This window comes from Drosophila nasuta, chromosome 3, assembly GCF_023558535.2.
Source record: "Drosophila nasuta strain 15112-1781.00 chromosome 3, ASM2355853v1, whole genome shotgun sequence".
In the NCBI taxonomy this organism is placed as follows: domain Eukaryota; kingdom Metazoa; phylum Arthropoda; class Insecta; order Diptera; family Drosophilidae; genus Drosophila; species Drosophila nasuta.
This window is the reverse complement of record NC_083457.1, coordinates 42,150,928-42,176,890: the sequence shown is the minus strand read 5'-3', so window position 1 is coordinate 42,176,890 and position 25,963 is coordinate 42,150,928. Positions and strand designations below refer to the sequence as shown.

Here is a 25,963-nt window from a genome sequence, read left to right as displayed (position 1 = left end):
TGTCTATATATATGTACATACATATATAAATAAATAAACAACTGACCCAAGAAACGAAAGGAAAATTTATTAATGTATTGCATATTAATTCATTCATTTATTCCATTCCAGGGACCACAATTTTAAGATTAAACAAAAACCACAAACAAGCTCTCATTGAGGTTGGCTATATATTAATTAGCTGTAAGATGGGAAATACTCGGGAATACTAAGCCGTAAAATACGTAGAAATGAAAGAAAAGCTTCGCTTTCAATAAACCCATTATTGGAAAACCATATTTACAATTAAAAATGCAAAATTTGCAACCCTATTAATGCAAGAAAGAAATTACAGTTTTTCCATTTAAAAATGCATTTTTTAATCTTAAGAAATTTATGTTACATTTTTTTGTTTGTTCGATATACATATTTACAATAACAACACCAAATCATATACACACATTGAAGCATGTTTACATATAGAGATGGTTCAGAGGAAACTCAAAAGATTTTGAAAATCAAATAAAAACGAAATTAGCTTCGGTGCTGTCCGAAGATCGAATGAATCTTTTCAAACATTAATTGAAATGAAATATAAATGAAAATCATAATGAAAATTGCTGTACCTTATAGTAGTTTAACAAAGTTAAGAGTTGAGCTTAAAAAGATTGCGCAAATGTGAATAAAAAAATAATAAAACAAACATTGTTTGAAAAGATTGTACAAGTTTTTTAAACATAACTAACATTGGTATATGAAATTTTGGTATAAAATTATCTACAAACTACACTCAAGTTGTGACAACCTCGTGACACGACGGCACTTTGTGTGTTTCTGTTTTTTTTTTCTTGTTTTTTTTCTTTTTGTACAAAACCATATCTTAAAACTTGTAATATGCGCATATATCGGAACTTCTAGGTATTCAGAGCGTTGTCCGGTGGCATAAAAGCCACTTCATTATGTTCCTTGGCATTTGATCTGGAATGTGCGAGCAGAAGGTTGCTCTTCACTTTGATTTTTGAGGATTCGACTGGAGGAACTGCGTCATGTTTGGCCTGATGGACCAGCAACAGGCCGCGATTGATGCTAGAAAAGTTGCATTCATTGCATTTGTAGATGATGCTCGAGAGCTCCTGCTCCGGATGCCGTTTCTGCAGATGTATCTGTGAGCAGAAAGAAAAGGTTATTAATCAAGTCAATAGTATTCATTTTAAGTGATATTCTTTTAGGATTATTATAAATTCTGAAGTGAAACAATAAAATACAACCAAGTCTGGTCACATGCCAAATTTAGTACCTCTAGCTCTTATACTACTTAAAATTGAAGCGTTTTTAGTGTCGGACGGACAGAAGTTTGCAATCAAGACCTGAACCCAAGCAAGCCAAGACTTGAACCTACCCGATAGGCGGTGCTCTGAATGGCGCGGAAGTCGCAGTGCGGACACGCATAACGCTTGGGCTCCCGATGTGTGGCAAGATGACGTCGAAAGGAGTTGTGATCATTTGCCTCGTACTCGCACTTGTCGCACTTGAAGCGCTTGTTCGCCTGATGGCTGCGCATGTGCAACTTGAGGCTGCTCTTGGAGCTGAACACACGCTGCAACAATCAAGGGATGACACATTGAATTGCTCGATGGGATCTCAGACATTACCTGACAGCTGCTACACTGTGGCTGCTCATTGCGCTGCTTGCAGAGATGTTCGCGCAGCGTCTTGCGATGCTTAAAAGCAGCTCCACAATCCTCGCAACGATGTAGCGTTGGCGTCACTGCCTGCTCCTCACTCAAGGCGTTATTGTTTGGCTTGGCCATCCCCAAACCCTGAGTGCGATGCAATCGCCGATGGTTCTTCAGCTGCTTGGTGTTCTTGAACCCTTTGCCACACTGCTCGCACTTGTAGTTACGCTCCTCCGAATGGATCTTGGCATGTGTGTTCACCAGCCGCGAATAGATGGGCGTCTTGAAGCTGCACAATTGGCAGCAGTACAGCTCCATGTCGATCTCATGTGTGCGCCACAGATGCGTATGCAAACAGTTCCAGTTGCTGAACTGCGTCGATCGGCACTCCGGACAGATCATCGGCTGTGCCGAGCCCAGCGCTCCGTTGTGACATCGTCCATGATACTCCAGCGTCGATGGCGACTTGAAGCGGAACATGCAACCCTCCACGGTGCACTTGCCGCCCTCGAGCGGCTGTGCAGCACCTTAGGCGGGACGACGTTTGCCTTGGGCGCCAGCCTGCTTGGCACCATAGGGACGACCACGCACTGAGGTGCCGCCAGCCAGCGGCGGCTCCACGGCAGCGGGCAACAGATTGTTGGCCACATAAATGCGCGCTGGCTTCTCAGTGCCAGCAGTAATGGGAGCTGCAGCTGCAGTTGGAGCTGGAACAGGTGCCGAAGTAGTTACAGCTGCTGCCGCTTCAGTTGCCAGCGGCACCAAAGGCGGCACGGGCAGCGCACTCAGATTATCGCTTGCAGCTGTTGCAGTGGCTGCTGTGCCCGGCGTCGTTGTCACCGGCACCAACGGCGGGACCGTGGCCACCTCTGGCGTCTGTGGCGCATACAACTGCGGAAAGTCCTTGATGAGTATGTCCTCTGCATTGTGCGGCAACTCGAGCTGTGTGCTCTCCTGCTCCGACTCGACGCCAACTGTGCTGCTCATGGCTGCGCCAGCTTCTTCCATCCAGGGCCAACACTCCAGATCCTCGGCCAAGTCGTAGCTGTCGTCGTAACTCAATGTGGCGGCTGGCGCCGTGGCCTGCGGCTGCTGATGGAAGTCCAGCAGCGTTGGTTGCATTGCTCCAGCTCCAGCTGGTGTCGCATTCAGTGGCAACTCCAGGGGCAGCGGCTCACGATTGGGCACAATGAGATGCTCCACCTCGTTGCGATTCATCAGATTGAGTTCATCCACAGTGCGCAGATGCAGCGTGCCACGTTGTGGCGCCTTCAGGATGTCCACGTTCTTGATGAAGATCTTTTGCTTGGACGTCGCTGCCGTTGCAGCTGTGTTGTTCACGGGCAAGTAGTTGGCCAGCTGTGTGTTGCACAGTTCGTCTTGGGGAATTGTGGACAATTCGGCCAGTTGCGCATTGCCAGACATTGGGGCTGGAGGCAACGAAGGTGGCGGTGGCGGCGGCGGTGCTGGTGGCGGTGTTGGCTCCGTTACCAGCGGCACACTGTGCTCAAAGTCTACGCCAAAGTCGAGGTCGAGTGCGCTGAAATTGTTGGTGGCAATGCCGCCGCTGGTTGCGCTGCCTGCAGCACTTAACACCGACTCAAAGTTGAAGGCCTCGCCACACATGTTGGCCAGCGGCGCCAAGGCGGGCTCAAAGCTCGGCAGGGGACCACTTGGACCCGTGGGCGTTAGCAGCGTTTCCGCAGGGAATATCTCAACGGCTGGACTGGCCACTGCTGAGCTGGGCACATTACTGAAGCCCATGCCGGGCAGCAACATGGGCTCCTTTAAAATGTCCACGTTGCGTATGTAGATTTTTGGCTGTCGCGGCTTCGCTGGCTCCACATCAAGCATGTTGCTGGGCAGCAACAGCGGTGGCAACTGTTGTTGCTGTTGCTGCTGATGTTCCACAGCGCTCGGGAGCTGAAAGTCAAAGGGCAGCAGGGCAGGCTCTCTGAGCACATCGACACTTTTAATGGATATCTTTTGGCCAGGGGGCTTTTGCATTGGCTGCGGCGTTGTCTCCGCCGTCACATCGGTTACATCGTCTAACAGATCGAGAATATTGCCAGCGGTGCTGTCTGGCGGCGATGTCAACAGCGGCAGAAAGTCGGACAACTGGTTGTCCACTTGCTCACGCAATGGTTCCCGCAAACAATCGACGTTCTTGATGTAGATGCGACTCTTTGCAGGCGGCTGTGTCTTCTTCGCTTTGTCCGTGAGCTTCAACGCCTGCAGCAGCGTCTCTATCTCCTGCTGCTCCAGTTCATGGTCCTCTCCAAGATGCAAATGCAGCACATCTAAGCTATAGAATATATTTGCACAGCCTGCAAGAGGAAGAGCATTACAAAGGAATTGCTGGATATAACCCTGTAGCTTACCTGGACACTGCAGACGTCGCTGCACATCGAGGCCAAAGCAGCTGCTGATGTGATTTTGAACCTTCACATGACACAAGCTCAGAAACGGGCAGTTGGGACACTTGTGCAACTCGCCAGCTATGTTTTTGGCCGTAGGCGGTGTGGGCGTGGCATTGGTGCGTTCCTTGGCAGCTTCGGCTAATTCGGATTTAATGAGCTCCGCCTCCGATTTGATTTCAGCGGTCTTGCGTCGAAAGCCATTGCGATAGCTGCGACTCGATTGCTCTGATTGTTGTTGCAAATCCGTGGTGTGAATCTGCACAAAGGGAATGCAGGCGGGGGTCTCAATGTCGCCTTTGTGTGTCGATGGTGCGCACACTGTAGCTGCTGCTGTTGTTGTTGTAGTGGGCAAGGAAAGCGAGAGAAGCGCTTGCTCGTCATCGAATAAACCGGTGAAATTGTCGTGATCCAGCGAGTGAATAGGTGTGGACAGCGAGAGTTCCGCGTGCTGTAATTGCAGCTGCTGGGCAGCGACAATGACAACAATAACAATAACAATTCACACGACAGCCAAACGACAGCAAAACCAAACAAAACTGAACAAAGTGTGCTCACCTGGGTGCCAACGGTGCTGTAGAAGCTCGAGAAGGCCACATCCGCATCGTTCATCGTGTAATGCATTTTGGAAGCAGCTTGTTTATTGTTGCATTTTGTGTTAACTTCGCATTTCGCTGACAAAAAGCAATGGCGAAAACTGATCTTCTGATATCATATCAAAACATCTGATAACAACAACAACAACAATGAAACAATTGCACAGCATCGATACAAAAATATACTATCGTTGAAAACAGCTGCATAATTGTTTTAATATACCAAACATCAACAATGACGTCACAAGCACGCTGGTCATCAATCGCAGGGTTGCTGAGCATGCAACATCTACAGTATTTTACTGGACGAGCGGTCACACTGACTTGTTTATAGCGGCCGCCGACGGTGCAAAAAGAACTGCAGAAAATTTGTTTAATGACTTTTATGTGTTTTTCTTGTAATTAAAGTGTAATAACAAATAAAGCGACAACATGCCGCGTATAATGATCAAAGGCGGCGTCTGGCGCAACACTGAGGTGAGTTTAAAAAGATGATTAACAGCCTGGAATCAAAACCACGCGTTCCATGTTTTTTTTCAGGATGAAATCCTCAAAGCGGCTGTCATGAAATATGGCAAAAATCAATGGAGCCGTATTGCGTCGCTGCTGCATCGAAAGTCGGCCAAGCAGTGCAAGGCACGTTGGTACGAGTGGCTGGATCCGAGCATCAAGAAGACGGAATGGTCTCGCGAAGAGGACGAGAAACTGCTGCATCTGGCCAAACTGATGCCGACGCAGTGGCGCACCATAGCACCCATTATTGGACGCACTGCAGCACAATGCTTGGAGCGCTACGAATACTTGCTGTAAGTAAACATCAAACGTTTCATCTATGACCTAAATTCACTTGGCAATACATTACAGTGATCAGGCACAACGCAAGGAGGATGGCGAAGATGCCATGGACGATCCACGCAAATTGAAGCCTGGAGAAATCGATCCCAATCCTGAAACTAAGCCAGCACGACCGGATCCCAAGGACATGGACGAGGATGAGTTGGAAATGCTGTCGGAGGCGCGTGCCCGTCTTGCCAACACGCAAGGTAAGAAGGCAAAGCGCAAAGCACGCGAGAAGCAGCTGGAGGAAGCACGTCGCCTGGCCACGCTCCAGAAGCGTCGTGAACTGCGTGCCGCTGGCATTGGCAGCGGGAATCGCAAACGCATCAAGGGCATCGACTACAATGCTGAGATTCCCTTTGAGAAGCGGCCAGCTGCTGGTTTCTATGACACCTCGGAGGAGCATCTGCAAAAGCAGGATCCCGACTTTAATAAGATGCGTCAACAGGATCTCGACGGGGAACTGCGCTCCGAGAAGGAGGAACGTGAACGCAAACGGGACAAGCAAAAGCTCAAACAGCGCAAGGAGAACGAGGTGCCAACGGCCATGTTGCAGTCGGCGGAGCCAGAGCGTAAGCGCTCTAAACTGGTGCTGCCCACGCCACAAATATCCGACATGGAGCTGCAGCAGGTCGTGAAGCTGGGACGTGCCAGCGAGATGGCTAAGGAGATTGCCGGCGAGAGCGGCATTGAGACAACAGATGCGTTGCTGGCGGATTATTCTATTACTCCCCAAGTGGTGGCCACGCCACGCACACCGGCTCCATACACAGATCGCATAATGCAGGAGGCGCAGAACATGATGGCATTGACACATACAGAGACTCCCCTCAAGGGCGGTCTCAATACGCCGCTCCACGAATCGGACTTCTCGGGTGTGCTGCCTAAGGCGGCGGCCATTGCCACTCCAAACACGGTCATTGCCACGCCTTTTCGCACACAACGTGAGGGCGGCGGTGCAGCCACGCCTGCTGGCTTCCTCACGCCAGCATCGGGTGCTTTGGTGCCGGTGCACAAAACCGGTGCCGTGGGCAGCGCCAACACACCGGCGTTTGTACGCGACAAGCTGAGCATCAATGCCGAGGAGAGCATGAGTGTCACAGAGACGCCAGCACTGTACAAGAACTATCAGAAGCAACTAAAGTCATCGCTGCGCGAAGGTTTATCCACGTTGCCAGCGCCACGCAACGATTACGAGATTGTGGTGCCGGAGCAGGATGACAGCGAGCCCATGGAGACAGGCACAGAGCCGGCCATTGAGGATCAGGCGGATGTGGATGCACGTCTGCTTGCCGAACAGGAGGCGCAGCGTAAACGCGAGCTTGCCAAACGCTCGCAGGTTATACAACGCAGTTTGCCGCGTCCCACAGAAGTGAACACCAAGATTTTGCGACCGCAATCCGAGAAACAGAATCTCACAGAGCAGCAGCAGGCAGAAGAGCTTATCAAGCACGAAATGATCACCATGCAGCGTAAGTCTAAACTTAAAATTCTCAGAAAAATCAATTTTTTAATCTTGTTTCCTTTTAGTGTACGACTCTGTGAAGGATCCGGTGCCTGGGCAGTCGCAGCATAAGCTGGAGCAGCTACAGAGCTACTTTAAAGCCAATCCCTATGAAGAGATTACACCCGAGGAGCTGGCTGATGCCAAGAAAATGCTTGCCGATGAAATGGAAGTGGTTAAGGAGCGCATGTCGCACGGCGAACTTCCGTTGGATGTCTACGCTCAGGTGTGGCAAGAGTGCTTGGGTCAGGTGCTCTATTTGCCCTCACAGCATCGCTATACGCGTGCCAATTTGGCAAGTAAAAAGGATCGTCTGGAGTCGGCAGAGAAGCGACTCGAACAGAATCGTCGTCACATGGCCAAGGAGGCGAAGCGTTGTGGCAAGATTGAGAAGAAACTGAAGATCCTAACGGGTGGATATCAGGCACGTGCACAGGTACTGATCAAGCAGCTGCAGGACACGTATGCGCAGATCGAACAGAACTCGCTGTCGTTGTCCACATTTCGGTTTCTGGGCGAACAGGAAGCCATTGCGGTGCCACGACGTCTCGAAGCGTTGCAGGAAGATGTGCGTCGCCAAATGGAGCGCGAGAAGGAGCTGCAACAAAAATACGCCAATCTGGCCGAACAGCGCGAAACTTTGTTTAGTCAAATTGAGCTGTTATCTGGCGTGCGACCCACAGCACAACAGCTGCTCGGTACGGATCAAGAAATGCAGCCACAGCAGGCCTAGGAATACAGTCAACAGCGCCATCATCATTTTCATCATTGACTACAACTTAACAACAACAATTAATCCAAAAAAAGTTCAATACAAATACATAATTTTATTCACTTCAATCGAACCGGAATTTTATCTAATGGCCATATTTTTGGTAGACCCACTCCTTGTTGTCCAATGGACAGACATGACGCGTCTTCAGCCAGCGTGCAATGCAGTGATAATGGAACGCATGATTGCACTCACCCCAGGCCACGGTGCATTCGTCCTTGTTGGCATTGGGATCTGCCTGACACTCGATGCACAGATTCATGATATGATTGCGACAGATGGCGCAGTTATCCACCGCCACATCCCACGACCAGTTGGCATGTGCCACCCACTTCTTAACCACAAAACGTTCGCCCTTCTTTTGACCATTGCTGCCGGAGGCGATGTCGTCCTCGTTGAACTCCTCCAGATCATGAAAGTCCTCTGTTTCCTCTACTTCAACTTCTTCGGTTGTGGATCCATTTTTGCTAGGAGTCTCCATTTTTTTTATCTTTTACTATTGATTTAAAATATATTAGCTTCGAAAATTTGTTTAATAAAAATTAAAACTAGGTAGAGATAGAAAATTCCAAGCTAGTGTGATGTACGAAGTTATCATTTCCCATAGTGGACATAATAAAGTTTGTAGTATTTGTTAATAATACAAAAATATTATCCTGTAAATCTAAAGCTGTATTAAATCAAGACGATATTTATTAATCTATCTATTTTTAAAACGCATTGAAAGAACTCCTTTAAATTGAATCAGATATGCGGCAGTGTAACGAAAAATATCGATAATTATCAAAACATCGATAACAAGATAATGCCATCTCTTGTGCGCGGCCAGTGAACATTGTTTTCATTGTACTAGCCACGCACTAGCTGCTTAGTAGACAGCTGCGGAGTAGAGTTTTCGTGTGGGGAATTGTGTTCATTACAGCTGACACTGGTTACTGTAAACGCATGTAAGTAAAATATTCTGTGTAATCAGAGATAGATAGATCAGAGATCAATTTTACAGCAATATACAAGTATGTAAGAAGTAAACAAAAACAAATTCAGATGACAATAGTCCAGTGTGCCCGATTGGGAAAGCAATAGTGTGACCAAAACAAACGCAGCCATTGAACATTGTTCTCTTTGGACTAGCCACTCACTAGCTGCTTTGTAGATAGCTGCGGTGTAGAGTGAATGAGTGAGTTTGGTGAATTACATTAATTACAGATAACGCTGGTTACTGTAAATCCATGTAAGTTAAATGGTCTATGTAATCAAAGATAGCAAATAAATGTAAATTTACTTACTTAAAAAGTAAATAAAAAGAAATTCAGAAGGAATCCATTGTGCCCGATTAGGAAAGCAAGGCAAAGATATGGTCAAAACAATCAAGCCGGCTAACGGAACTTTCGATTTCAATCAGTTACTTTAGAAGTTACATGTGTTCCCATTAAATGTAACAAGTCCCATAAAATCGTCAAAAATAAAGTTTAATTTTGTTACGATTTAAAATATCTTTCCATTTGAATTGGATTAGTTTGTGTGTAATTCACTAGAAATATCTTTGTACCATCATGTCGGATAAGCCCGCAAAACGATCCCGCAGAACAAGCGGTAAGTCATACTTATTTAATATAAAGTACATACGTATAACATATTTTATTTATAGCTCCTCAATGCGATTGCGATTGTGCTAAAACGGTCAAGAATTTGGAGGATCACTTTAAATTATTGACGGATTTAGTGGTTACTGTATCCCATAAAATAGATTCTCTCCAAGGTAAGGAACACAAATAGTTTTTGATATAAACTCATATTTACATACATACTTAAATTCTTTCAGAAATAAATAACGAAATGCAATCGCAACTCACAGCTGTATTTCAAGCGCTGCAGAATCAAAAAGCTGAGAAGGACAACTTCATAGAAAGTATCGCGGTCAAGCAATATGATAAAGTCTCTACGAAACCCAAGTTTCCCATTAATTCTGCAGAAGAAATGGAGATGATTGATAAGAACATAGATATGTTAGATGTAGAAAATATTGTAAGTATTTATATTTAAAAACAAAACTAATCTCCTCAGTCAAACAATTTATAAATTGTATTTCGTTACAGGCGTCAACTATGGCGCGTTTACTACAACCGCATGGAGTTGAGAAACAACTGCGAAACATTTTTACTGATGATTTTGTTATGGCCCATAATTTAGATGGCGTTCATGGCAAATTGGCGATTAGGTCTTATAAAAATTTTTGTGAAGTTCTTATTGGTAAGTACCAATTTATTTGAATGTCATTTTTAGATTATATTTTATTTAAACGCATTTTCAGAAGCCATTAAAGCTACCGGTGGATCCGACTCAGCAGAAGATCAACTGCGCAGGGCGTTACAGCTCCAGAAGAAGAGAGTTTTCAAAAAGAGGAGCTGCGATTTAAAAAAACAGAAAATGTCAGACAGTTTTTCATCAGATTATTTTTAAATAATTCCATAATTGTTATACAATCTCATTATAAATAAACATAAGAATTTAAAGATATTGAATTTGAAAGCTTATCCCCATTGAATTCAAAGCCTACATCTCTTTTGTATGTATGAAGATAGTATGTGCATTTATCAGCAGAGTAAAATTGAATAGTTGCTTTGTATTTTCTACTAATTTATTTAATTCAGTGTGAAACCAATTTGGTACTAAATACAATACCAAAAGTGTTTAATACCATCTTAAAAGATTATTTATTGCTGTGGCTTATTCATATTTAGTTTGTTTTTGAGTACATTCTGTGCAATTTATATTAAAGGAATATAAAAATAATTAGTTTTACACGCACTTTTAACTAGGTTAGCTTTGTTGTTTTTCAAATTTGTGTCAAATTAAAATTGATTAGAAGAAACTGCTTGTCACAATTTAAAAGAAAGCGGCATATTATGCAGACATCGATAATGTTATAATCGATATTTGCGAAATGATGTATGCATCGATAACAACTTAATACCTTCTCTAGTGCGCCAGTGGCCATTGTTTTCATTGGACTAGCCACGCACTATCTTCTTTGTATACAGTTGTGGGCTACACCGTTTGTGTACAGTATTGTGATTGTGTTGATTACAACTATTCCTGTGTAATTAGTAAGTACTTTTTAAAACTTCACTTTGCTTAGTTAATCAGAATTGCTGAATTGAATAGCTAGTCAGCAATATATAAAAATAACTGTGAAAGCTATAGTCCAGTGTGCCCGATTGGGTTTTCAAAACAAAGTGTGACCATATCAACTAAGTCTTGGAGCGGCATTTGAAGTTCATGTGCGATCGCATTGAATTCTTTTAAGACTTTAATAAATAATATTATTTTTTTGGTTTGTTTACCAGAAAATTGCCTTGAATTTCGTTTGTTACTTTGTGCATCATAATAATCATTCATATCATCATGTCGAACAGAGCTGCAAAACGAAGATTCCAGGCTACAAATGGTAAGTTATATTGATTTAACATACAGTAAAAAAAAAACAGATGCATACATTTAATTATGTATCTACAATATATCTTATGTACCATAGATCGTCAATGTAATTGTGATTGCGATTGTGCAAAAGCAGCTAAAAATTTGGAGGATCGTTTTAAAATATTGACTGATCTGGTGGTTAATATATCCAACAAAATAGATAGCGTCCAAGGTGATGTCGATATGTATATAACGGCATTTCAATTTATACAAATCTATATTTTCAGAACAAAATAATGAAATGCAACCGCAAATCTCAGCTCTTCTTCAAGCAGTGTCAGAGGAAAAGGAGTCTAACATGACTCTTCAGCAACGTGATGATATTACTGTGTTAACCATGTTTCCTATTAAATCTGCAGAAGATATGACAAAAATTGATATGGGAATAAATAGTCAAAATAAAAATCAATATGTAAGCATAACTGAAAAGAAAAAAATGTTTATACATATAATTTATAATAATATTTCGTTACAGACTTCAATTATAACGTGTTTACTCCAACCAGATGGAGTTGAGAAACAACTGAGAAACGTTCTAAGTGATGATTTTGTAATGGAGCATAATGTAGATGGGCTCCAGGGAAAATTAGCGATTAAGTCGTATAAAAATATATATGAAGTTCTAATTGGTATGTACATATTGAATTTATAATATTTCTTCATATTTTATTAAAATACATTTTCAGAGGCAATTGACGCAACATGTGGAACCGGATCTTCGGAAGATCAGTTGCGCAGGGCCTTACAAAGACAAAAGAAAAGAGTTTTCCGAAGAAGAAGCCACCCAGTAAAAAGTGAGACCACCGAAACATTTGAATCAGTGTATTTTTAAAAAATTAAATGGTTCGTTTTCCATCTTACAATTAAAATAAGTTTAGATTGATTCAAAATCGTCAGCTGAATTCGAAACAAAAATATTGAATAAAGTTAATACATTGTTTTCTCATTTATAATATATTTATTTAATTCTGTTTTCAGCATAAATACATATACATATACGATTTGAATTTGGTGCTAAAATACTAACAGTTTTTACTTTCTCATTTTCCTTTTAGTTTTTATTTTTAAATCTAAGCACGAATTTATTATTGTTGTTGGTTGTTTATTTGTTTTGTTTTCGAATATATTCTCTGTAATTTCCACTTGGGGGATAAATAAATAATGCAATTCATTTAATTCGTAATAGCAATCGCGTTTAGCTTCAGCTTGTTTTGTATACGTTTGAATTAGGTAGTTTTGTTCACTTTGTTGTATTGTTTAAAATTTAGAATTGATTCCTTAGAGTTTCTTCAGCAGCACTTGCGTGGATTATTGCCCATTTGCGACAGACATATACAGAGTTATCAGTTGATTATATATAGAGTACGGTAGTATAGACACAATAATGATAATCATAATAAGAATATAATTATAATCGTAATGATATACATAATGGTTGCAAGCATACATAAGTCTACGGGGTTTACTAACAATAAGATTGATTTCATAAGTATTTTTTTGTATATAGTATAATAATTGATAAAGGTTCATTGATTGGTTGATTGAGAATAATCAAAGACGTCTCATTGTTAGACGGGATATATTGTAGGTATATATGTTTGTGTTTATATAAATATCTATAGACAGGAAGATGTGTGTAATAGATTGTCCACTAGTAGAACTTGGAGGGGAAGGGGATGGAAGAATGTGGGTCTGGCGGCTGATTAATCGTCATCGTCATTGATGGCAGCGCTGCTTCTTGATATTTTCATGTACGCTGCACAAATGCATTCGCAGACAAAGCGATATTGACTCTGAAAATATAACGAGGTTCATTAGAATGTAGATACCAAAAAATAGAGTTCCAAGGTACTTACCACATTCTGCACCATGCAGGCGCGTTGATCGCGCATGGTCCGCACAATATCCAGGGGATAGACGGGCTCACGTGCCTCCATTAGCGCCAGAGCCGTGTCCATGAGTATGAGCACACCAGTACGTCCAATACCCGCCGAGCAGTGTACAATCACTGGCGGATTCGCAGCGCTGATGCATCTAAAACAACACATTAATATCTTGTCACTTGGAATAGATCACAAATAACTCACTGATGCACGCTTGTGGATACGGGTGTCTCGTCCTCGGGTGTGGCACCATTGCTAGCCGCGCATTTACGTTCGCTCATCAGTCCGCCGTTCTCATCGGCATCGGCGTCAAGCAGACGCACCTGTTTCAGACTCTCTTCAATCTCCTGGAGCAGCGTGCGATTGCGGGCGGCGCGCACGCGCTCTGTGAACTCGAGAAACAGATTGGGATCGGAGGGAACGCAGTGATCGGGCCAGGCGAGATACTGCATGTGATGTATGTGCCGCTGTTCGTGCTTATCCCGCAGCACAAACTCACGAAAGACAAAGCTGCCCGTCTCGTCGGGTTTCTCGCTCAGACAACGCACCGAAAAGCCATCGCCCAACTGCAGCTCATCGCCAGTCACAGGCCAATACTGATGACACTTCTGGCGTCCGGCCTCCATGACAGTTGTCAGCATCACAAGCAGATGGCTGCTTTCCTGCTGCACCATTCGCCAAAAGTCCGTTGTAGTGCTGGCCAGCGGTCCCTGTGTGGCAATATAACGATTCACAACGCCTCCTGGAATCTCCATGTTCACATAGTTGGCATTGATGTAGTCGCCAGTTAGCGAGTTAACCAGAGAAACACGCGTGCAGTCATCTGAAATATAGAGTAATAAATTAATCACAAGCTGAACAATGTCGAAATGTGTCACGAACTTACAGGGAGAAATGTCGCGATAGCGATTCTTGGGCGCATTCGCTGGCTTGCGAGCTTCTGTGATTGCCAGATCGGGATTCTTGCGATACATCAGCTCGTACTGGGCAAGCAGAGCACCCGAGGCAAGACCATCGCTGAGCAACAACAGACTCTGCGTGAAGAGCGCATCGCCATCAAGCAGATTCGAGTGCGAACCAATCTCATCGCTCTCGGGCACATATTGATACAGCGGCTCCTCTTCGAGCAGCAGCGGCGCCGAGCGCTTTGGCCGCACGGTGAGCAACAGTTCGCCACTCGACTGATGCCGGCAGTCGCGTATCATGGCCACCACCTGCTCGTGCCGCAGTCCGTGCACGTCGCGACCATTGATCATGAGCACCTCGTCGCCTTCGCAGACACGCGGCGAACAGCGATCGGCGGGAGTGTGCGGCACCACCTTGGACACCTGGACGGGCAGACCAAGATCCACGCCACCCTTCACATTGAAGCCATAGCGACCCTGATCGTCAGCGAGCAGTCGCATAGTGATCAAATCGCTGCCACTATCCGGCTGCTGTTGACCCACTGCGTCCGCTATGGTCGTTGGCAGCAGCACTGGACTGTGCTGACCCGAGCTGTAGGCAGGCGGCATGGGTGATGGTGTGCCTGACTCAAAGCGTCGCGTGCACTGCTCGATGAAGCCAACATCGCTGCAAAGCATTGTCAGATTACAATTTAATGTTCACAGAAGTTCACTTTAAGCGTAACTTACAGCTGAATGTCGTACTCATCGCTATGCTGCTCCCAGGCCTTGCGTGGCATAGCGTCCGCCTGCTTCGATGTCACCTTAGACGTGTCTTGTGGACGGCTTGTTTTTGTGATGGTCAGTATGGTGGATGCGGACGGTTTGCCATTGTGCGAAGCAGCGCTGTCGGAGCCACTTCCCGTGCCATTGTGCAACAGCTGTGGAGTGCCATCCGCTGAGCTGCCGCCGCCTGCTCCTGAGCCACCAGCCAGCAAACGCTTGCTGGGCGAACGCACAAACACCTTGTGTATGCGGCCACGTTGCTTGGACTCCTGCACCGCCTGCAACTCGGTGCGACCCGAGTAGTAGAACTTGCTGCCCAGACTGATGTTGAGGAAGCGCGAGAGTCGATGCGGCCGCTTCAGCCGGAAGAAACTGTGATGCTCCACACACGATTTCCACAGCGCTTTCGCATGCTTGTGGCTGCTCATGCCGAAGCCCAGCAAAGTGTCGTAGCTTTCGCTGGGCTCGCGACGCAACTGGATGAAGAAATCCTTGCGCTTGAACGACACCTTGACCATTTTGCTCCACGAGAAGGTGTTGATGCGCAGCGCATGCTGAAACACGAGCAAACCAATCGCCGAGACGCCCAGCTGCAATTCCTTGCCATTGGAGTCTGTGGCCTTGTGCAGATCAATGCCATAGAGCTCCAAGCGTTTGCCATGCTCCAGATAATTGTATTCCGCATCAGCTGGCAACTGGCCACGATGCAGCTTGTGCAACTCGCAGACTTTTCGTTCCGCCTCCGGCGTTTGCTCTGCCAGCAACTGCAGGCCACTCAAATAACCCGGCTGATGCTCCACGGCATTGAAGTCGCCCAGCTCCGCTGTTAAGGATAAAACCCTCCATTAATAGATTTGACAAGCAGTTAGATTAAAGAGAGCTACTTACACTGCACTGTGTAGCTGGCAAGCAGGCACTGGGTATTGCTGGAGCAGGGCAATTGGCCCAGCAAAATGTGGCGCTTGATCTGCAGATAGAACTGGTAGCGTGTGAACTCCTCCTGCAAGCGGCTAGGATCGCTTACAAAAAAACTGCAATAGTAAATTGTAGATATTAGTTTAAGAGCGGGTAATAGTAAAAAAAGATTTCACTCACCTTAACTCTAAACTCTAATAATGGAACGGCATCATTGTCGAGCGAGACGCTGCTGCATTGCTTCTTGAATTGCTTCTGTGCGTCAACCCATCTCTGAAAATGCAGCATTAAATCAATTATAAAGTTAAGAACATATGTACGTCAGAATAAAATATTACATCAATTATAAATATAAGAAATTATGCATTCATTCACTTACCACAACGTCGCCTGGCTTCTGTGGAAACAATAGACCAAAATAGTCCCTTTCGGATAGTTCGAGATACTGGAAGACCTGATCTAAAAGTTCAGAGCCTTTCGCACGTTTCTGCAAGAAATACGAATGCGTTATTTAAAGATCGATGAATATATAGTTTCTAACTAGATTGGCCTATGGATTTTTGATCTTTCTTTTCTAGTAAACAATTTAAATTACAGAATATGAAAAGTTCACTTACAAGTTTTACCAACATAAACTACATAAAGAGAAATATATAATTTCGAAATTAAAGGTTTTGGGATTGGCCTATAAATTGTAGATCTTTCTTATTAATAATTAATTTAGATTAAGATAAAGAAACGTTGTTTAAAAGAATATGTTCAGCATATTCACAAGATTATTATAATTATTTAGTTTCCTTTCTTTTCTGTCACTTTAATTGCCTTAAATTTGCTACGATTTCTTAAATTTCCCTCAGTTTTTCACATTTCAGTTGACTAAATGCCCATGGCATGAAATGATGGCAATTTGCTTGCAAATTTTGTTAGACAAATCTCATCATCAACTTGGCAAGCTGCGGCTGGAAAAGCGAAACGAACAAATCATGTTTTTGGCATTTTGGACAAGTGCGTGTTGTGTCTGCTTTGTGCCGCCCAAAAAGATGAAAGTGAGATTCAGATGAAGATGTGCAATGCCATGGCAGGTTTGAATTTGAAAGATGAGTAGACAACAAACAATGGCTGGATAATGTACACGCAATGCACGACAATAATGACGAAGACTACGACTCACACTTTCTATGCATCGCATCATTGTTTGTGAGGTCTTTGCTTCGCTTACACATTTTGTGCAATTATTATTATGGCTGATGTTGCTCTGATTATGCGCATTTCAATGAGCAAACTAGCAAATCTATTGAATATGCAACTAACGTGAATAAAATGAGGCAGGCCAGGCCAGGCCAATGGAAGAAGAAGAAAGTAGGACTCACCTCGATCCGAAAGGTGTGCGTGATGTCATCTAGGAACAGGACGGTGACGCATTGCTGCCGCTGTTGTTTCTTGTCGCGCGCCAGTTCTGAGGACGCTCCGCGTAATCGGTAGTTTCTGCTCAGGTTGCCTAAACGAAAGCGTTCAAACATGGCCCAGCTCCATACTGCCCCCAATTAATTTCTAAACGTATTCGTGTTATGTGTTCTGTACGTTGTTTTATTATATTCCTGCTTTTGTTGTTGTTGTTGTTGTGGTTGGCTCCTTTTTGATGAAAGACTTTTCTTCTTTCTCTTGGCTGGCAGTTGAGATTGTTTATTCGATAAAATGGCAAGACTTTGACTTTGGACGTGTCTCGTTCACGTTATGGCTAAGACTTTGGATGGATAATGCTCTTTCTTGCAATTTGCTTTAGTTGCTGGCTGTGTTCGCTCTGCAAAAAGAATAGAACAGAAGCTAAATGTTATTTAAGATGAAATATTATTAAGTCAGTAAACTATCAATATTAAAGACTTATATGCAGATTGTTAATCTCAGTTTCAAATAAAATAAATATTAAACATGTAAACTATCATCATTAAAATATTGAATGTAGTTTATTAATTTCTGAGTTACAAATAAAATAAACATTAAATAAGTAAACTATAAAAACTGAACAAATCTAACGGGGTTTTTGATTTAATGATGTTTCTTATCTCTATGTTCCATTTTACAAAAATAATGTACCGGGGAACAACTAACAATAAGGAATATGCAAAAAAATCCATTTAGTTTTTTTTCTGTCGCACTGTTATTTCAAAGTTCACAGCTGTTCGTATCATTATAAAGTATTGAATGTAGTTTATTAATATCTGAGTTACAAATAAAATAAATATTAAACTAAATGTTCAATAAGACTAAACTATCTACCCATAGTCTATGTTAAAATTCCTTGAGACCACGATAGTAAAAGACAACTGATCGTTCAATAAAAAATTTCAATTAAAAACATGAAAAATATTCAATGTGTGCTCCTTCATTTATTTAAGACACAAACCACAGCAAGTATTGCAACCACTGTTTATCTAGAACTCAAATCCATTGTAGTTAAATTAAACCTATTTTTTAACATTATTGAAATACGCAATGTGGTATGCGAATTTGCGGGTTCCACTGAATAATAATTTATATAGAAAACTAAGCTTTTCAGCTTCTTATGAATAGCAGCAATGTGAGAAGATTTGCGTAAATAAATTTGACGTCATTGCTATTCTGCTGAATGATAACCATCAACTATTAGAGGTTTAAAGCTATGCTATTACCAGCAGTCTGCAAGCCAACAGCTTACAAAACTGTTAAAGAAACGTCATCGATCACTTTGAGTTCCAACCTGATACTCTATCATTTCTTATCTCTTGGTTATTGAGGTAGCTTCTTGTGTAAAATGATCTCCTAGCCTAGGCTAGTATCTAAGACCGTTTGTAAGTGTATCTGTCGGTCGTTGTACAGTTGTAAACTTGTTAGTATGTTCCCTTTGACTTGTCTATGGCCATTGTTTACCTTTGTTCGGTTATTGCTTAGGTGTGTGCGAGTGCGGGAAAAACACTTCACATGACAACGTTTGGCCTAAAGGTCTTCAACTGGGCGCATAGCTTCACGCGCTAGCGAACAAGATACTCACACACACACACACACACACACATACATACACGCACAGTTATATGGCTGGTGTGGAGAAGCCATCGACAAGTGCAGAGTGACTAATATCGTCTTCGAAGTCGCGACGTCTTTGTCGACTTCCTTTTTGACTTTTCCCCGCAATTGAATCAGCGGAACGCTGTCAAAGCCGAGCATACATGAATGTGTGAGTGTGCGTGTGCTTGTGTGTAGATAAGACAGTGGCCCACATACAAACCTACACACACACATATATACAGAGAGACCTTTCTTCATTGATGATTGATGCACCGTGTAATTGGCTTAAGAGCTTTTTTTCAAATGATATACGAACTAGTTATAAATATCGAATTATGCATTTGTGTTCACAGTCACCTTTTGCTTTAGTTTGTATTTTACGGCATTCTCTCTTATTTATCTGCATTATCTATTGTCATCGTTTATCATCTTCTATTGTTGATCGATTATAAAGCATCTTTGGTCAATGCTGAATGTCATCTTTCAGCTTATTTATAGTTACTAATAACCATTCGATGACACATGCTTATATTTTGTAATAATATATTTATGATAAATATCATCTTTTGTCGAAATATGAGAGATCTGTTGATCTATCAAAACATAATTGGGTTAAATGCAGAAAAGTTCCATGGAACTCATTTTTAGCTAAGAATTCAATGGCACACTTTTGAATTTTGTAATAATATTTTATATATTTTTTTTTCGAAATACGAAGTGTCTGCTGATCTATCAACAAGTTACACTGTTCAACATAATTTAGCTCATTTAGTTACTGATAATGTCACATAATAGTAATATTTTATATTAAATAGCATCTTCTTTTATCGTTTGCTGCTGATTGATCGCAAAATATCTCGATCAAAGCTTCTTTCAAATCATTTCTAGTTAAGCATTTGATTACACATTGTTGTAATATGTTATAATAAATATCATCTTAATGTTCGAAATATGAAATATCTGTAGATCGATCAAAAAAGAACTCATTTCAACCTTTTCTTTTTTAGTTCATTTAGTTACTAATAAGACTTTAATGACACATAATAATAATACTAATTTATAGCTGAAATATCTGCTGATCGATCGCCAAATATATCTATCAAATGCAACAAAGTTTCTTTCACTTCATTTTCATTTCATTCTAATATTTTGTAATTGTATTTAATGTTATCATTTTTTAATGAAACATAAAATGATCGGTCACAAAATATCTCGGCATTTGCAGAAGTTTCTTTCAACTGATGTCTAGTAAAGAATTCGATGACACATTCTTGATACATATTGTAATATAATTTTAAATTAAATTGATTGATTCATTCCCAGCCTTAACCACTGTGCTTAGGCTGCAACTCACGCTCTTTGTTAGTCTGTGCTTTCTTCTGCACTCTTTCTTTGTATTGAACAGAAATATAAACACCCACACACACAAACACACTTACACTTAGCTACTTAGGCCTGTGTGCTAGTGTGTGTGTGAATATACATGCTATTAGTTATAGCAAATACAAATGTTGCTATACGTACTACACTCGCGTGTACATGTGACAGATAAAGATATTTTTGTTTCTCTGTTCTATATTAATACACAATTTCCGGCTGGCAGCCAAATTGAACTGAACTGAACCGAACCACAAAACCAACAAATTCAATCGGGGGAAAAAAGTCAAGTACATAAATTTCTGCGCAATAACAAAACTTTGCATATACTATAAGTAATATTTATAGGGCTCAACCTCTGTTTTGTTGATTGCTATCGCAAAACGGGGAAGCAAACAATTCAAATAATCAGATATTATTATTATTTCCTGCAATATAGAATGACGAAATCAGTCTACAAAAATGATGCAGTTGCAAAGTTTAATTTAAAGAAGAAAAATAATGCGATTTGGATTGATACAAAAAGAGAGTCTGTAGTTATATTTACAACTTTCATTAAAGAACGGTGAACTAGATCAGTTACAACTTGAAGTCATTAAAAATTTAATGAATGTAGGTCACAAAAGAATTCGAGCAATCGATATTCCAACTTTCACGTTAACCTAGGAATGCAATTAGATATAGGCCTTGATTGAACCTATCATTTTACAATATCTCTTAACTATCATTACAATCGATAGAACAGCTTTAAGCTCAGTTGGAGGCACAGTGGGTTAAGCTGCTTAGGCAGCATTTGAAGGCTTTTTATGCCGCACTGTTTTCGTTATCAGCAAATTAATGCAAATTTGTTAAACACACACATACACATACTGAGAAGAAGAAGCATTTGTATTAATGCCCCCAACCTCGTTTTGTAATGGGTCGATAATTTTGTAGATTGCGCTCAACAGGTTGAAGAACGAGTGAACAGAAAAATGAGGTTGCGTCATTTTGTGCCGCTGACGCCCACGAGGCCAAGTCTCCTCACCTCTCCACTCTCCACAATCCCTCTGGTAGTATTACCTCGACTAACTGGGTAAGTTGTCAACTGATTCAGGGAATCGACGAATCGGACTGTTGGCCATATTCGAACGGAAGCCTTATAGACTGGCGTTGTGGTTATGACGGCTTTTGTAATACGCCGTCGAGTCGAGTAGTTACCTTTTTCTCTATATGGATAGTGCAAGTCAATGGGCGGTTGATAGCAAGGGAGACAGGCAGAGAAAGAGGAGTGAGAGAGAAAGAGAATGAGAGAGAGGGAAGCAACTTTATTTGTTTGTATTTATTACATATTTATTTATTTGTTTTGTCATTAATTGAAAACGAAATGAGCAGCAGCAACAACAAAGCCTCAGTTGTATTGTTTAAATTGCATAAACAAAGCCAAGTACACACACACAGTTACACACACACACACACACACACACACACACACAGTGAGTATTCTACCTAAATTGCATTCTCCTGACAACAACAGCAAAACTTTTTGGTTCGTTGACCGACTTTTTGGTTGCTGTTTGCTCCCCGCACCTTTTCCCTTCCCTTCCCCTAGCCCTTACACCAAAAAAGGGAACCATGGTGCCAATTTGTTTATTATGTTTAGCTATATGCATATGTGTATATATGTATATGTTTTTATACATTATGTGTATATATGTTTATGTTTTTGTATGCAGATTTGATTTGCTTTTGTTTATTCGAGCACTTCTGAAACTGGAAATGCTTTTGGAGCAGCTTCCGTTACCAGCAACTGTGGTACAAAAACAAGTATTTTATTCATATAATATTACAATAGGAATGTGTAAAAACATTCATAAAAGAATTTCGAGTTATAAATGCAAATATCGAAGCTAAATGGCATTTAGATTTGAAAATATTGAGATTACAAAATGTGAATATTATCAATAGGATTAAAAGTGATCTGGAAAATATGTTCATATGAAGAATAAATAAAGAATATAAACAATTAAGAAAAAGAAAAAGAAAAAAGGGGGGAAAAAATTATAAAAAATAAAGATTGTATTAAATTTACTATCAAAATTCTTTTCGAAGAAATTTACTACAAGTAATGTTTAATGCGAAGCGTGAATAATCACATTAATTGTAAGAAATTCATAATTCACAATTATGAATAATTGAAATTCATCAATTCAAAAGAAATTTGCTCACATTTGGTGTTATTTGAAGTATGCGATAAGTAATAAATTCAAATTAAATAATGTATAAAATTCATTATGTAAAACCTAATTAAATTAATCAATGAAGAAGCTTTACTAGAAAGAACTTTACTGTAAAAAGTGTTGAATTCGTAGCGTGAATAATTGCATTACTTACAAGCAATTAATAATTCATAATTATATATAATTGAAGTATGCAAATATATTTAGCATTTAAGTGGAATGAAATTGCATTTTAAGCAGGTGGCAAACCAATGTGCGACTTGTGATTTTTCTTTGTTCGCGTGACCCGCTGAGTAAATGGGGGAAATGGGAACGTAAGCAAATCCAATTTGGCTTGGCTTGATGCTCTCCAAACTTAAGTGAAGTGTAGAGTGTAGAGCAGAGCAGAACAGAGAGTGGAGGTGGTGGAAGCTCTCGAAGTGAACCGGTTGAGAATTTGCCATCTAGCAAAACTGTGCTTTGATGTCTGTATAACTGGGCAGCCAGCCAGTCAGTCAGTCAGCCAGTTTGTTGGTCAGTCACGTAGATTTGGTGCAGATACGCGTAGATGTGAAAGATGATAATGATGATGGCGATGGGAAGTTGGAAGATGGAGATGAGTCAACTTGATAGGTAACGAGGTAACAGGCGGCATGGAAACGGCAATTGTCAAACTCTCAAGAGGTCACAGTTCTCATTCCTACATTTTTTTTTGCTTTAAAGCGAAACAAGAAGAAGAAATGTGTGTTTTTGTTGGAGGAGTAAGGCTTGTCGCGATATCCAATGGAATGAGCTTTGTACTCGGAACTCGTTGCTCGTAATTGAAACCGCAGGCGTTGAACTTGTCAAACATCGCGATAGGAAGCGTAATATGATATTGCAAACCGCATAAACCAAACACAAACAGCGCAAAAAAAGGTGACACAGCTGCCAACTAAATGAGGGGCCAACAAATGGGGACAGGTAAGCGAAGGGAGGGAAGGAGGGGGGAAGTGAGGAGGCAGGCCTGCCACTCAATTTCAATTAGGGCACATCACTCAATGATGTCCATCAAAAAGTTTACAGGAGCTAGCAGCAACAGCACTTGGCAACCCTAATCAAAGTCAAAGCTCAAGGAGTGAGTGAGACAGAGAGGGGTGAAAGTGGAAGCAGAGCAGGAGGAGTGCAATTGAATTTGTCGTGCCAGCGACGCATCAATAATGTTGTTGCCCCATGCATTTGCATTTGTTTGGTTTTATGGTGCTTTATCGTTATGCTTTCAGGGTTGCCATGTGCACGCACAGTCGATTCGAGTCGAGTAGAGCTTAGGTGGGCAACAAAGTGGAAGAAGAGCAGCGTCCCCGCTTATCGTTGTTTGCCTTTTAATTTTTATTGCCGTTGCGCACCCCGACAACGACGAAAATTCTTATGCTATTTTTGTGTTCATATTTCACATGCACAGGCTGCGACAACAGCCCCCAGGCCCAGAGACCCAAGGCAGCCCCGGGCGGCACGCACACACATACACACATACAAAAACTCACACACGCACACTTGCTCTTGCTCTTGCGATATTCTTAATGCTCTTTGGTCTAACGAAATTCAAGACTAGTTAATGGTTTTTGCCCCACTAACTCACCCTGTGGGGATTAAGCAGGGTCAACCACCACATCCACCTGGTTCGAAACTGTGCTAAGCTTAATGCGTAGAAAAGGGAAGAAGGAGACGGATTGAGAGCGAGAACAAAACTAGTTTAATTAATTAAACGATTTGTAAACACAATGCAATGATTAATTGCGCATACATACAAAGAGTACTGTATGCATGTGTGACTGTTTCTGTGTTTGTGTGTTTATGCAGGCTATCTGTTTCTTCATTGCATTGCTTCTCTTCTTCCTCTACGTTGCATTAATGTAGGATGCACTTGTGCAACTGTGTGTGTGTGTGTGAGTTCGCTCTCGCACTCTCTTTCTTTCGCTCTGTGATTTTCAAGCAGAACAGAGACGCTGCTGTTGAGTAGGCGGCAGCTTGAGATGTCCATGCTTCAAATGGGGGGAGCGGGAGTGTTAGAGGGAGCAAGAACGACAGCAGACTGAGACTGGAGCGAGCATAAGGAGAAGAGCATAATAATAATAATCAAAGGGCAGCAGTGCGGTGGCGTTGATTCTGCCTGCGGCTGCAGATAAGCATGCACACACACACACAGAAACACAAACTCACACATATATATATACAATTACGCTCACAGCAAAGAGTTAAATGAACCGCTTTTGACAGAGATCTCTGTGCTCACCTTGTTGCGCTGGTATCTTTTGTACACATATATGTAAATATGTATGTATGGATTTATGTATGTATATTTTGTTGATGCACTTTCGTTATTTCACTGTTTGCCAATGGGGCAGTAAAAACACATGTAAATTACAATTCTCCTTCATTCGTTCGTTAACTTGACAAAAATAAGTAAAAACGCACGCATACGCACACACACATACTCATTGACTGGTCACCACAAACACCGCTGCTCACGCACACACGCACAACAGGGACGCGAGTTGGAAGGAAAACAATAAAACAAAAAAAAGTATGTATCGAACTGTCCAACAATGTAGCCGCACTTGAAACGAAATCTTAAGATTGTTATACCGCAAGCAAAATTATGCACTCGATAACGAACAAAATTAACAAAAAATTAAAATAAATTTAATTTTTCTCTTCTCCGAAACCGAACGAGCAGCGTGACCGCAAGCTGAATTTCAAAATATACTAGTGAAAATTATTATGTGACCGCAAGTTGTATATACAAATATACCGTGAGTAAATACTTTCTAGAAATTTCAGTATTTTGTATTTACTTGCTAGCACACTGGTCATATTCCAATAAAGGAACGTCTTTTTCTGCACTTCTCAGAAATAGTGATTTAGCGACATATCTTATTTAAACATTATATGCAAAATATTAAACATTATATTACATTCAGATATATGCATATATATAGTTGTTATGCTTTTTATTTAAAATTAATAATTTGTTTTTATAGCAGCCATAAGGTTAGCGGCATGCAAGTTTGCTGACAAAAGTTGGTTGCGACAAACGTTCACAATAGACATTTACTGAAAGCGCCCCAAAGTATACTTCAATTTTTCAAATAGTGCAGAAATTCAAGGAAAAAATTCCTTGATAAAAACCTGGATTTGGAAAAAAATTTGGGATTTGGATTCGAAATTGTTTACTTTAATTTAAAAGCAAATTTGTATAAATAAAATAAAATTATTTCTTTCGATATGTTACTGTAGTATATAATAAATAAGTAATAAACATATTTCATTCATTAATTTTTTGAATGGATTCCAAACAGCTGTATCAATAAATTTCCCGAGACTCTTCTATATAAACAGCTATAACATCAGTAATATTTCAGTAAATCAGGTTACACTCTGCAGTTAAAAAGTTTTCTCCAACATGAAATATATAATATTCGGGATTTCAGTAATACTTTGCTTAATACAAATTTTTGCTCAGAGTGTTTGTCGTGGATATGTGCGATCCGGTAATACTTCCATTTATAATATTAATTAGTATTATATTAAAGGTCTATAATTGGGTTATCTATAGTTGATCAGACTTGTGAAGGATC

At 41.4% G+C, this 25,963-nt stretch overlaps 6 protein-coding genes and 1 long non-coding RNA gene across 12 annotated transcripts; 3 read left to right on the top strand and 4 right to left on the bottom strand.

Annotated features, from left to right (window-relative positions):
• Positions 1-172: 172 nt before the first annotated feature.
• On the bottom strand, positions 173-4,832 carry LOC132791681 (uncharacterized). The gene is given in 5 exon segments (XM_060800708.1): positions 173-1,142; positions 1,379-1,576; positions 1,632-3,982; positions 4,037-4,535; positions 4,631-4,832. Coding segments are annotated over 5 exon segments (3,363 nt in total). The 5' UTR covers positions 4,697-4,832; the 3' UTR covers positions 173-893.
• A 153-nt stretch (positions 4,833-4,985) lies between these two features.
• On the top strand, positions 4,986-7,849 carry LOC132791683 (cell division cycle 5-like protein). Its single transcript, XM_060800710.1, has 4 exons — positions 4,986-5,145; positions 5,209-5,474; positions 5,533-6,977; positions 7,036-7,849. The coding sequence occupies exons 1-4, from the start codon at positions 5,101-5,103 to the stop codon at positions 7,740-7,742; spliced, it is 2,463 nt and encodes an 820-aa protein (XP_060656693.1). The 5' UTR covers positions 4,986-5,100; the 3' UTR covers positions 7,743-7,849.
• On the bottom strand, positions 7,817-8,366 carry LOC132791690 (RING-box protein 1B). The gene has a single exon (XM_060800722.1). The coding sequence runs from the start codon at positions 8,260-8,262 to the stop codon at positions 7,867-7,869; it is 396 nt and encodes a 131-aa protein (XP_060656705.1). The 5' UTR covers positions 8,263-8,366; the 3' UTR covers positions 7,817-7,866.
• Positions 8,367-8,462: 96 nt separating this feature from the next.
• Positions 8,463-10,318, top strand: LOC132791687 (uncharacterized). 3 transcript variants are annotated; one of them, XM_060800717.1, is made up of 7 exons: positions 8,463-8,728; positions 8,785-9,012; positions 9,076-9,374; positions 9,430-9,540; positions 9,604-9,806; positions 9,878-10,031; positions 10,093-10,316. In XM_060800717.1, the coding sequence occupies exons 3-7, from the start codon at positions 9,335-9,337 to the stop codon at positions 10,239-10,241; spliced, it is 657 nt and encodes a 218-aa protein (XP_060656700.1). In that variant the 5' UTR covers positions 8,463-8,728; positions 8,785-9,012; positions 9,076-9,334; the 3' UTR covers positions 10,242-10,316. The 3 variants fall into 3 exon arrangements, with proteins under 3 accessions (XP_060656700.1, XP_060656702.1, XP_060656701.1); XM_060800719.1 differs by lacking the exon at positions 8,785-9,012 and having other exon boundaries at positions 9,317-9,374; positions 10,093-10,318; XM_060800718.1 differs by lacking the exon at positions 8,785-9,012 and having other exon boundaries at positions 9,298-9,374; positions 10,093-10,317.
• Positions 10,055-10,835, bottom strand: LOC132791692 (uncharacterized). 3 transcript variants are annotated; one of them, XR_009632926.1, is made up of 2 exons: positions 10,756-10,835; positions 10,055-10,186 (listed from the first exon to the last, which is right to left on the bottom strand). It is a non-coding gene; the product is annotated as an uncharacterized LOC132791692 (long non-coding RNA). The 3 variants fall into 3 exon arrangements; XR_009632927.1 differs by lacking the exon at positions 10,756-10,835 and adding an exon at positions 10,591-10,747; XR_009632925.1 differs by lacking the exon at positions 10,756-10,835 and adding an exon at positions 10,480-10,583.
• LOC132791688 (uncharacterized) lies at positions 10,764-12,207 on the top strand. Of its 2 annotated transcripts, none has more exons than XM_060800720.1 (6): positions 10,764-10,888; positions 11,129-11,229; positions 11,317-11,433; positions 11,489-11,673; positions 11,737-11,890; positions 11,948-12,207. In XM_060800720.1, exons 2-6 carry the CDS (start codon positions 11,187-11,189, stop codon positions 12,091-12,093), a joined length of 645 nt encoding a protein of 214 aa, XP_060656703.1. In that variant the 5' UTR covers positions 10,764-10,888; positions 11,129-11,186; the 3' UTR covers positions 12,094-12,207. The 2 variants fall into 2 exon arrangements, with proteins under 2 accessions (XP_060656703.1, XP_060656704.1); XM_060800721.1 differs by lacking the exon at positions 10,764-10,888 and adding an exon at positions 10,962-11,062.
• Positions 12,208-12,338: 131 nt separating this feature from the next.
• On the bottom strand, positions 12,339-25,064 carry LOC132791682 (tyrosine-protein phosphatase non-receptor type 4). Its single transcript, XM_060800709.1, has 10 exons — positions 24,619-25,064; positions 17,100-17,530; positions 16,109-16,216; positions 15,910-16,002; positions 15,703-15,844; positions 14,779-15,637; positions 14,031-14,716; positions 13,349-13,967; positions 13,118-13,295; positions 12,339-13,054 (listed from the first exon to the last, which is right to left on the bottom strand). The coding sequence occupies exons 2-10, from the start codon at positions 17,247-17,249 to the stop codon at positions 12,965-12,967; spliced, it is 2,925 nt and encodes a 974-aa protein (XP_060656692.1). The 5' UTR covers positions 17,250-17,530; positions 24,619-25,064; the 3' UTR covers positions 12,339-12,964.
• Positions 25,065-25,963: the final 899 nt, after the last annotated feature.

What these genes read in the sequence shown, in the direction of transcription:
- LOC132791683 (XM_060800710.1), top strand. Translation starts at nt 5,101, where the DNA reads ATGCCGCGTATAATGATCAAAGGCGGCGTCTGGCGCAACACTGAG. An exon ending in GCGTCTGGCGCAACACTGAG is followed by an intron (nt 5,146 to 5,208) that starts GTGAGTTTAAAA and finishes GTTTTTTTTCAG; the next exon opens with GATGAAATCCTCAAAGCGGC. An exon ending in GAGCGCTACGAATACTTGCT is followed by an intron (nt 5,475 to 5,532) that starts GTAAGTAAACAT and finishes AATACATTACAG; the next exon opens with TGATCAGGCACAACGCAAGG.
- LOC132791690 (XM_060800722.1), bottom strand. Translation starts at nt 8,262, where the DNA reads ATGGAGACTCCTAGCAAAAATGGATCCACAACCGAAGAAGTTGAAGTA.
- LOC132791687 (XM_060800719.1), top strand. Translation starts at nt 9,335, where the DNA reads ATGTCGGATAAGCCCGCAAAACGATCCCGCAGAACAAGCG. An exon ending in ACGATCCCGCAGAACAAGCG is followed by an intron (nt 9,375 to 9,429) that starts GTAAGTCATACT and finishes TTTTATTTATAG; the next exon opens with CTCCTCAATGCGATTGCGAT. An exon ending in TAAAATAGATTCTCTCCAAG is followed by an intron (nt 9,541 to 9,603) that starts GTAAGGAACACA and finishes AAATTCTTTCAG; the next exon opens with AAATAAATAACGAAATGCAA.
- LOC132791688 (XM_060800720.1), top strand. Translation starts at nt 11,187, where the DNA reads ATGTCGAACAGAGCTGCAAAACGAAGATTCCAGGCTACAAATG. An exon ending in AAGATTCCAGGCTACAAATG is followed by an intron (nt 11,230 to 11,316) that starts GTAAGTTATATT and finishes TATGTACCATAG; the next exon opens with ATCGTCAATGTAATTGTGAT. An exon ending in CAAAATAGATAGCGTCCAAG is followed by an intron (nt 11,434 to 11,488) that starts GTGATGTCGATA and finishes CTATATTTTCAG; the next exon opens with AACAAAATAATGAAATGCAA.
- LOC132791682 (XM_060800709.1), bottom strand. Translation starts at nt 17,249, where the DNA reads ATGTTTGAACGCTTTCGTTTAGGCAACCTGAGCAGAAACTACCGATTA. An exon ending in TATTAGAGTTTAGAGTTAAG is followed by an intron (nt 15,845 to 15,909) that starts GTGAGTGAAATC and finishes TACTATTGCAGT; the next exon opens with TTTTTTGTAAGCGATCCTAG. An exon ending in GTATCCACAAGCGTGCATCA is followed by an intron (nt 13,296 to 13,348) that starts GTGAGTTATTTG and finishes GTGTTGTTTTAG; the next exon opens with ATGCATCAGCGCTGCGAATC.